Here is a 10,782-nt window from a genome sequence, read left to right as displayed (position 1 = left end):
GGACATGCATTCACAAAGTAGATCTATTTAACCGATTATGGGATCAAATTAATCACATGTTAAACAATTGATTGCATACAAGAACACACATTATTCATGCTTAAGGAAATTTAAACCCTAAATCATGAATTTCCTACGGTTTATAATTACCGATTTGATTCTCCAAAAAATCGTCGATTGCTTGTGCCTTCTCCACTTGATGTTCTTCAAACTCAACAACAAACCTTCTAATCTGTATCCCGAACTTAGATAATGACCTTTGGGTGGCCAAAGCTTGTCATAATCGAAAAGGGTTTGATTAGAAAGCAGACAAAATTTCAGATCTGGAGAGAACTGATAAGAATCGTTCACTCCAGAGAGGGGAGAACGAAAATTATGAATTAATTCATTATTAATCTCATTTCTAATCTTCTTTAATATAGAGTTATGATATGCCAGATTAGAGATCCATGAAGGTTGGACTAGGGTCAAACCTATTAGTTTTTTACTAATTAAATTGAGCCCCAATTTTGTACAAGGCCAATTGAATATTATTATCAGCCACTACAGTAAAATAATATTGACTGCCCGTCCAATCCCAAATTACCAGTAATCTGGGTTTTACCTCTTTAATTTATTATTTTCCGTGTTTAAGATATAAAGATTCATTAATTAATTTAAGTCTGCTAATTGACTTTAATTAATTAATATCTTTTTCCAAGAGTTGCCTAGTTCGAAATCTTTATTTAGTATTCTGTAATAAATTCCAACCGATAAAGTTTCTGAATAATAAAACATTTTTCGAACTCCTCTTAAGGATATTATCATACTAGACTCACTCAGCACACGATTCATTGCAATAACAATACTAGCACCTCTAGACAATGATCACCACCACCCAAGATATCAGGATTGTTGGATTGTGAAAAATCCGCATCATTTGATAAATCAAAGTAGTGTATAATCAATATCGTATGTTCAGTGTCATGTGTCAACAATGATTAAGAAATAACAATCACCGAGACATCGTCTTTTTTAGTAAATAGCAAGAAGACTTATCTCAACTGTTATACTACACCAGTGTCGTTTATTTCCTAAGGTAAGGAAACATGTTGACTGACACTGCAACCTTTCACTATAGGTAGTCAAAGTCTATCTAGGTTGTGAAATTCTATTTCTCTTCTGCGTAACCTTCTGTGAACATCGTTCACGACCAGTCTACCATGAAGAAGAATTAGACTTGTTTGCTTCTTATACATTTAAATGTTTGAGAAACACCTTTTAAATGCATAAACAAAGACCAATGTAATAAATTTACCTCTTCTTGCTTGTGGATTGTAGAGTTTACTGTATACATGCAATTCTATCATTGCAATATGCTCGAAATATGTTTTTCAGTATACCAATCCTAACCATTTGTAGTTTGTGTTTTAAATTACATTATTTATTAATAATGGACTGGTTTGCAATCTCTCATAAATTTTTGCAGTAGCATCATATTTGGTGTTATTCCCATTTATTTGTTGTTGTTACATAGAAAAATCTAAAAATTAATTTGGGTTTGGGTTTAGGTTTGGTGTTTGGTTGGTGAAATTTTTTTACTCCAAAAATTAATTTTGATGTATGATTAAAGATTAATTTTGATGTATGATTAAAGATGGTCTTAGTCGACTTGTATAGTTGTATTCATTTAAGTTGTCATATATGGACCCCTTCCCTTAATTGTTCAAAAAATATATTACGGCAAAGGTACGCAATTTTTTGTGTATTTAACTCACAAAATTTTAGAATTAAACATGTTGTCTAATTCAAATCAGCTCTATATCATGGAAATATATCTGTGAAAATTTGAATTAGAGGCTTCAATTTTATATTGGATGTCTGGTACCGGTAAAATATTTGGATTTGGAATTAAATTTCAATTTTATTCTTCTCAATTCTACAATTTGAATTTTGTACTGTTGACCATTTTAGTATGTCCGCCATTAGGAGTTCATGTTCACTTTTACATAAATGGTAGGTTGACCTCACTTTCCACTAACTCATTCTTTTCACATTTTATTACTCCCTCCGTCCCAAATAATTTGTCCCTCTTCCTTTTTCACACTCGTTTTGCAAAAATAATAATAAATAGTTAAATTGGAGAGAAAGTAAAATAAAATAGAGAATAATGTAGAGAATAGTCTTAACTACATTATTCTTTCTCTTATTTTACTCTCTCAACTTTATATATTTATTATTATTTTTACAAAACGAGTGCGAAAAAGCAAGTGGGACAAATTATCTGGGACGGGGGAGTATAAAACAAGTACTCCCTACGTCTGCCATTAGGAGTCTCATTTGAGTTTGACACTAGTTTTAAGCAGGGGCGGACACACATAGAAACTGGGTAGGGCTGAAGCCCTTACCCAATTTTTTTTTAATATATTTTCTACTTTCAAATTTTTTAAAATTTTAAAAAAATTGTATTAAGCCCTTACCAAATAATGCCACTGAAGAACAAATTATCTTGGAATGAATAACTGTGAGGGGCTGAAATTAAAGAAGGAAAAAATAAGCATATGCAGAAGAAAAGCGTAAAAATGGTGTTTGAAGAGTAAGGAAGATGGAAGTATATTCACAAATGAATTAAATAATTAATAGTATAAAGGTAAAAGACAGATGGACCCCACTTTATATTCATTGACTATTGTAGAGTAACTTTTTAAAAAGAGAATGCACTCCTATTATTTTAAAGTGCTATCACCTTTTCAAGTTGGCGCACGTTTTTTTCTTTAAATTTAAGTAAAATGGGTATAAAATTTAAAGTACATACGTCTTTAGAATTTTTAAAAATTAAAGCGAGAGAAACATAAGAGTTTTTGAAGTTTACAGAGAGCGGCTGCAGCAATACAGAAACGGTGCAGCTTTGTAAAGGAGAGTTTGAGTATTTGAAATTTTTGGAGAAATTAATATTCAAATTTAACACAAATTGTGAGTAGGGAGTGTATTATAGTTATTAATTATTAATTTTATATTCTATCTCTTGTTTTTATAAGATTTTGATAGAATAGTTGCAAGCTAAAAAAGTTATAACAATGGTTAGTTGCAAGCTAATATTCGTGATTGTCGTATAGAATACAGTTTATGTTAGTGAGTGTTGATAGTATCTTATGGAGTTATGGATATTGTACTTCAATTATTATTTTTTGGCTTGACCGTAGAAAATGGAACGCTTCTTTAAAAAAAAGCGTTGGGATGAAAACACATAGAATTCAGTTGCTACCACTTTAGATGTAAAACCACAACTGTCACATGTTTTTTTACTAGATATATTTTGGACTACTTCGTATTAAATATATATGCATTTTTACAATTTTTGCAATATTTATATTATATAATTATATTTGACTGTAAAAAAATATATAGTGAAGTCCAGCCCTTACCATCAATTTTTTCTGCGTCCGCCCCTGGTTTTAAGAAATATAAAGGAAAGTGCGTGAGAAAAGATAATGGAATGTGTGACCCATTTTTGTATATTAGTTTTATAATAGAATGTTAGTGGAATGAGTTAGTGGAAAATTAGGTATACCTACTATTTTTAGTAAAAGTGAACCGAGACTCCTAATGGCGCACGGACTAAAATGGTAAATCGGGACTCCTAATGGCGGACGGAAGGAGCATATTAGGTCTCACATTCCACTATTTTTTCCACCCACTTTTCTTTGCATTTCTTAAAACCCGTGTCGAACTCGAATGGAGGTGGATCCCCTGCTGTGGTATAAAACACAGCACAATATGTTGTGCTCAATACGCACAAATTCATGAACAAAACGCAGATTTCTATCACCATTCTCTTTCTTTCTCTTTTTCAATATTTTAATTCTTATTTCTTTCTTGTTTTCATATTACTCCTAAAAAGCATTGTAAGATCTGCTTATTTCATATTCATTCTTTTTTTAGGCTTTTTTTTTCTTTCGTTAATTATTTGCATATCTGATGATTCGATTAACATTTTTTTCTGATTTGAATAATATTTAATTGGGCATATTTTTATCTTTCAGTTTTAAATATTACTCTTAATTATAGTTATCAATATTGAAATAAAATACTTATATCAAAAATATGTTATCCTTGATTTTTTTTCTTTTAATACTTTTATATGTTTGATGATTTGATTAACATTCAATTGGGGCGTATATTTATCATTCAATTTCAAATACATGACTTAATTTATAGTTATCATTCTTAAATATTTTATTTAAAATGATAACTGCAATTATATTTTCAGATTTTACCAAAATTTCATTATTCAAGAAAGAAAGAAAAAATTAAGTATGCCATATTTTCGAGCTAAATATATTACAATGCCTTCATTATTTAGTAATATAATAATGATAATTAAAATAGGTATTGAAAAGGATAAAGAAAGAGAATGGTGATATAAATCTTCGTTTTCGTTTTGTTCATGAATTTGTGCGTATTGAGAACAGCATATTGTACGTGTTTTATACCACAGCAGAGATCCACCCTCACTCGAATGGGACTCCTAATTGCAGACACATGGAGTAATAAGTTGGGCACCTTCACACCTACACACACAACGCACACATTTCACACACTACACGCTACATACACAGTGCGCATGCACACACACTACACGCTATATACACAATGCGAGCGCGCACACACACACTCTTCATATCGATTATAGTATAGTTTTACCCAACAAAGGATTTAGAATTACATTATAATTTATTCCAATTCATTCCATAGAGTTTTAATTCGCATTCAATTTCAATTTCAATTTCGGAACTAATCCTGCAAATATTATCATTAGATTTGATTTTCTTTTGAGTTATCAATAGTAAAGTACCAGTATGACATAAGAGTTCAATTTGAACGGCGAGTGATGTTGGATTATACTACATGATAGCATCCACAATAGGGCGTTCTATCCTTCGCCGCATAAGCATTTTATCCTCCACCTCATCCACTTACAGCGGGATGCCCTTTAGCCCGCCCTATAATTTTAACTACTACTACTATTTTGTATTTTTTTTAATTTGCAAATATATCAATTAGCAAAATAAATATAAAAACACCACAAATTAAAGGCAAACCATATTGTCATTATTTATTTTTTATTTTTATATTTTACGTTTGCAAATATGGAAAATCGCCGAAATTCATTCTTGAATTTAGAGAGAAATTGAGATGGGGGAAGAGGGTCGAGTGAAAGGTGTGAAATGAAGTAAAAAATATTAGTGATATACATAGAAGAAAATATATATAAACAAAAGGAAAATACATTGCATCTTCCCTGCAATCGGGCTGAGGATAGGCCGGAGGATGTAAAAATCAGGGATGATGGATAGGGCGCGGAGGAAGGAGGGCGCATCGTCCGCCCACCTACAGTGACTGACGATAGGGCAGAGGATGCATTGGGCGGGCTATCCTCCGGCCCATTGCGGATGCTCTAAAAGCATCGGATAAAACAAATTTTATGGCAAGCTTAATTGTAAAAATATGAACACAAGTGATGTTTGATTTGGAGAATGGAGATGGTGTCGGTCGTAAATGCTATGTTCGCCGCCGCCTCGATATGCAAAAAAGGTTTAAGAGGGAGATGTGAAACGCTGATGTTTGAGATTTTTGTAAACTAAATTTGTAAAATTAATTTTACTTATCAAAGAAACAAATATTTCATTCATTCCTCCTTTCGTTCACTTACAGTGATTCCACTCCTGTAAAATTGTAGCATGAGATTGTGATGGATCCGCGAATTTCTGATGTTAGTAAATGCTGGTAGAGAATGAAGATTACGACACAAAGAGTTTACGTGGTTCGATTTACTGAAGTAAATCTACGTCCACGGGAAGAAGGGAGGGCAAGATTGTATTGCTTGATCTGGGATTACAGCTTACAACACAGACTTGCTATATGGTATTTTATCTCTAGAGAGCTTAACTGATGGATCCGCCAATTTCTATCTGATCTAAGTTCTATTTATACATTGAACTAAGATCGTGGTTTGCAGCCCCACTAACAAGATCGTGGGTGAGCAATAACTGCTCAATAACTGCTTCGTACCACTAAATAGATCGTGGGTATAGCGGAGGTCGTGGAGGCCTTTCATGAGTCCACTAACTCCTAGTTCGGTCGAATGCTGAGACCGAACTGCTGGACTTTACCGATCAGCTCTTGCCGATCTGAGAGGAGAGCTTGACTGGTCGGCTTTTACCGAGCTGTAGGCTGAGTCCGAACTCTTTGGTCGTGCCGAACTCTTTGGTGCCGAACAGATACTCTTTCTTGGGCTCTGGGCTGATGGGCCGTCACTGTTATTGGGCTTGCCATTAGGGTTTAGTTCGTACCCCATCAGATTGCATACACTGTTGTGTGAAATGAACGAACTTATTGAATTCCAACGAGAGCATATTTGCTAAGAGCACCCACAACCGTGCTCTTGCCAACGAGCACGGTTGTGGGTCCGGCGCCACTATTCCTGCCTGCTTTTAGGCAAGAGCACAACACCCACAGCTATGCTCTTCCGCAAGGACGAGCACAATTCATTTTAAATAAAAACATTTCCATAACATTAAAATTCATTAAAAAAACCGAAATAATATTACAAATTACAAATAAAATAAAAAAGACTTAATTAAAATACTAAAAAATAAAAATTACATAATTAAAATACTAAAAATTAAAAATTACATAATTAAATTCGTAAAATTAAAAAAAACCCACTACACGTTGCCGAATTTCACCCACATGTGTTTGATTAAGTCTTCTTGTAGCTCAACGTGGGTTCGGGTATCGTGCATTGTGTGCCTTGTTTCAATCCTCTCAGCCACCGTCGTATGCACACCTCGGCGTGGGGGAGACCTCGCGCTTGAGCTTCCGGCTTCATCCTCGTCGTAGAAGCTAGTCGCCCTTGGTCCTTCGTCGGCTATAATCATGTTGTGTGAGATAATACACGTGTACATGATGTCGGCGATATTATTCAAGTACCACAGCCGAGCCGGGGCCTTCACAATGTTGAATCGGGCTTGAAGGACTCCAAAGGCTCTTTCGACGTCTTTCCGCACGAACTCTTGACGTTGTGCAAAAAAACCCGTCTCGGGTCTTGCGGGTTGCTGAACGTCTTCACGAAAGTCGACCACCTTAGGTAGATACCATCGGCGAGATAGTAACCCATGTGGTATGTATTTCCGTTGACGGTGAAGTCGATCGCCGGTGCTACACCATTCAACACATCATTGAAGAGGGGTGAAGAATAGAGCACGTTCAAGTCGTTGTTGGATCCGGCAACGCCGAAATATGCATGCCAAATCCATAGGCGGTAGTCGGCGACCGCCTCAAGGATAAGTGTTGGGCAGCCGCCTTTGTGGCCGCTTAAGTGTTCCCCCCTCCAAGCAGTCGGGCAATTCTTCCACCTCCAATGCATGCAGTCAATGCTGCCAAGTATTCCGGGAAAGCCATGGACTGATTCGTGAAGACGAAGCAACCGTTGGCAATCATCGGTGGTAGGTGCCCGAAGGAATTCATCACCGAAAGCTGTACGAACGCCCTCGCAAAACTTTTTAAGACAAAGGATTCCAGTGGACTCATCGACATGCAAATACTCGTCGAAGAGGTCGGCCGTTTGTCAAGTTGCGAGTTGTCGGATGGCACACGTACACTTCTGCAACGGCGTGATACTTTGCCAACCGGCTGCATCTGGACCTGTTTGGAAGAATTCAACACGGGCGGACAATGTGTCGACAATACGCATAAACAGGCGCTTTGACATGTGAAAACGGCGCCTGAAGTAATCCGCCCGAAACCACGGCGGGTAGACAAAATAGTCGGCAACGAGCCTATCGTGGGCTCCCTCCCGGTCACGATGGATGTAGCCGCGAGTTGATCTAGTTGGTTGAGGAGGAGGGGCGGGGGTATTTGCTGCGACATATGCATCATAAGCGGCACGATGTTGTTCGTAGTATTCTTGTTCTTCGCGCTCCGCTTCCGCAATAAGATGGGTGAAATCCATTTGAGGTTTTGAGTGAGAGATGAAGGTGTAGATAAGTTGTATGAAAAATATGAATGAGAGATGATTTGACGTGGAAAATGGAAGATGAATGTGTGTATTTATAGATGATTTGGGGGGAAAAAAAACAAAAAAATACAGAAAAACGAGCAAAAAACAGCCATTTTTTGGGGATTGGGAAATTTTTTTTTATTTTTAATCGGTTTTTTTAATTAAAAAACGAATTTTTGAAAAAAAAATAAAAATATTCAAATGCAACGACATAGCCGTTGCCCAATCGCAGCACGACACGTCACCTGCTCGCTGGCACGAACGTGCTCGATGCATCAAGCAGCGTCGTGTCAGCTGCGCGAGCGCAGCTGCGGATGACGTCTTCCGTTCAAATCCAATTATTTGAACACGTTCACATTCTATAAATATACAAATTATTAGCAACAAGCAACATTCAAATTTAATTAAACTATTCTAGTTGATGCTATTATTATCTATAAATTTGTCTTAGAAAAAGAATCATAACAAAAATAAAGATAAAGTTAGTGAATAATAAAATTTAGTAAAAAATAAAGAAAAGTAGAAAACAAAAGAAAATTTTGTATCCCACATTAGAAATAGATGAATGAATGATCGAAACATGTACTTATAAAAGAAAATACTTCAACATATTTTGTCCCACATTGAAAGTGAAACAAAAAATATTCAAAGATGTCTCTATAAAAGAGAAACAACCAAAAATGATTTCTTAGAATTCTTAAAACTGCACATTTAAATCCAATTATTATTATTATTTGAACACACCCACATTCTATAAATATACAAATTATGAGCAACATGCAACATTCAAATTTAATTGAACTATTCTATTTGATTCTATTATTATCTATAAATTTATCTTAGAAAATGAATTATAAGAAAAATAAAGATAAAGTTAGTGAATAATAAAATGTAGTAAAAAATAAAGAAAAGTAGAAAACAAAAGAAAGTTTTGCATCCCACATTGAAAAAAGATAATGAATGATCTAAACATGTAGTTATACAAGAAAATACTTCAACATATTTTGTCCCACATTGAAAGTGAAACACAAAATATTCAAGAATGTCTCTATAAAAGAGAAACAACAAAAAATGGTTATTAGAATCATAGACCCAACAAATAAATATGGGCTATTATAAAATTATTGTATTTATTTATTTGTGAAAATTGATTTTTATATATTAAAGTTGATTTTTATAAATAATAATAAAAAATTAATGTTATGAACCGGCGGTTTGAACCGGTTCCGGTTCGCGATATTTCTGAACCTGAACCGAACCGCCTGAACCGCCATCCGATTCGAACCGCCGGCGCCGGTTCCGGTTCATAAACTGGCTGTCCGGTTCAGATTGTGCATGCCTATACGACACCATTATAGTTTTTTTCGAATACTAATAACAATAGTTTTGTTATTTAATTCTAATTAAAATCATCAATAGCTGGAAACTGGTGATGAATTGTAAATGAAAAAGGAAATTATAGTAAATTTAAGAAAATGCCAAAATTATACACATCGAATTCACTACAACGGCGGCCAAATCTAAAACGGAAGTATCGATCGATCTGCTTAATTGAATTCACCATCCATTCATTCATCCACAGCGAAATGAATGAAAATTTAAATCTAAGCTTCATCATATCCTCTCCAATTTCTCTGCTTTGACCAGCGGATTGGCCTTCGCGATGGCCTCCCGCCCTACGGACTTGAAATCGAAGGTGCACGCGTGCTTCTCGGGGTACCTGTGGGTCCCGCAGAACGTCACTCCGCACCGGCATCGGAATCCGGTCAACCCGACCTTCTTCCTGCAGGCCGAGCACCTGTTCGCCGTCGCCGTCGCCACCGGCGCAGCGTGGATCCGGAGGGAGATCACGACAGGCGCCGCCGCGTGATGCGCCGGAGAGGAGGATCCGCCGCCGGTCAACGGGGCGGGGAAGACGGAGGTGGAATCGACGGAATTTTCGAGGCAGAGATCGTGATAGCACTTGGAGCAGAAATTGTGCGTGGCTGGACTGCCGAAGAATCCGCAGTTATTGGCGCACAAGCGGTGGCCTTCGGGCGATTCGAATCCGTGCTCTTCGGCCATGGTTTTTTCCCCTTACCAACACACAAAACGGAGTTTTAGATTAGAGTATTGATGGAATTTGGATGTTAATCGGCGTGACGGGAAAGGGCAATTAGGGATTAAATATGGATGAATAATCTGGGAAGAGCAAAAAAGGAGGATGAATTTAGATTGGGAAGTTCCTCCAGTTTTTGCCCTTAACAGAGTTTTTAATCAGCAAGGAAAGTAAAATGTGAAAGAGGGATAAATGAAGGGAATGGGGTCCAGGAAATTACTGCTTTTTTGGACGGTCCGCCTTCTTTTTTGTTTTTGTTTTTGTTTCTACTGCTATCTATATTCAATTTACTACGTCATTTCTTTAATAAAAAAATCTTACTCCACTATTTCCGTAACAAACTCATTATTTTATTACGGAAGGCTAATCAAATTTCAATTCTCAAAATATTTCTTTTTATATCTACGTTCAACATGTTCGGGAAGAAATCAACCCCAAGTTAGGCGAAATATTTTTTACATTTATTATTCCATCCTAGGGAATACATTTTTTTTCTCTCATTTTGGGGTTTGAGGAACTGATATTACAAGAAGACCATTTTCTTATGAAAATTAGTGTTGGTTATAAGAAAAGAGAAGTAAATTTTTTGTTGGTTTAGTATTATACTACTAGCATCTATAAGGGTTAATGGCACATTAAGAAT

At 35.9% G+C, this 10,782-nt stretch overlaps 1 protein-coding gene across 1 annotated transcript; it reads right to left on the bottom strand.

Annotated features, from left to right (window-relative positions):
• Positions 1-9,485: 9,485 nt before the first annotated feature.
• Positions 9,486-10,388, bottom strand: LOC121793684 (zinc finger A20 and AN1 domain-containing stress-associated protein 4-like). Its single transcript, XM_042191723.1, has one exon. The coding sequence runs from the start codon at positions 10,103-10,105 to the stop codon at positions 9,656-9,658; it is 450 nt and encodes a 149-aa protein (XP_042047657.1). The 5' UTR covers positions 10,106-10,388; the 3' UTR covers positions 9,486-9,655.
• Between the last annotated feature and the right edge of the window lie 394 nt (positions 10,389-10,782).

This window comes from Salvia splendens, chromosome 3, assembly GCF_004379255.2.
Source record: "Salvia splendens isolate huo1 chromosome 3, SspV2, whole genome shotgun sequence".
NCBI classification, from domain to species: domain Eukaryota; kingdom Viridiplantae; phylum Streptophyta; class Magnoliopsida; order Lamiales; family Lamiaceae; genus Salvia; species Salvia splendens.
Note: the sequence above shows the minus strand (reverse complement) of the source record. Positions and strands in the feature narration are given on the sequence as shown.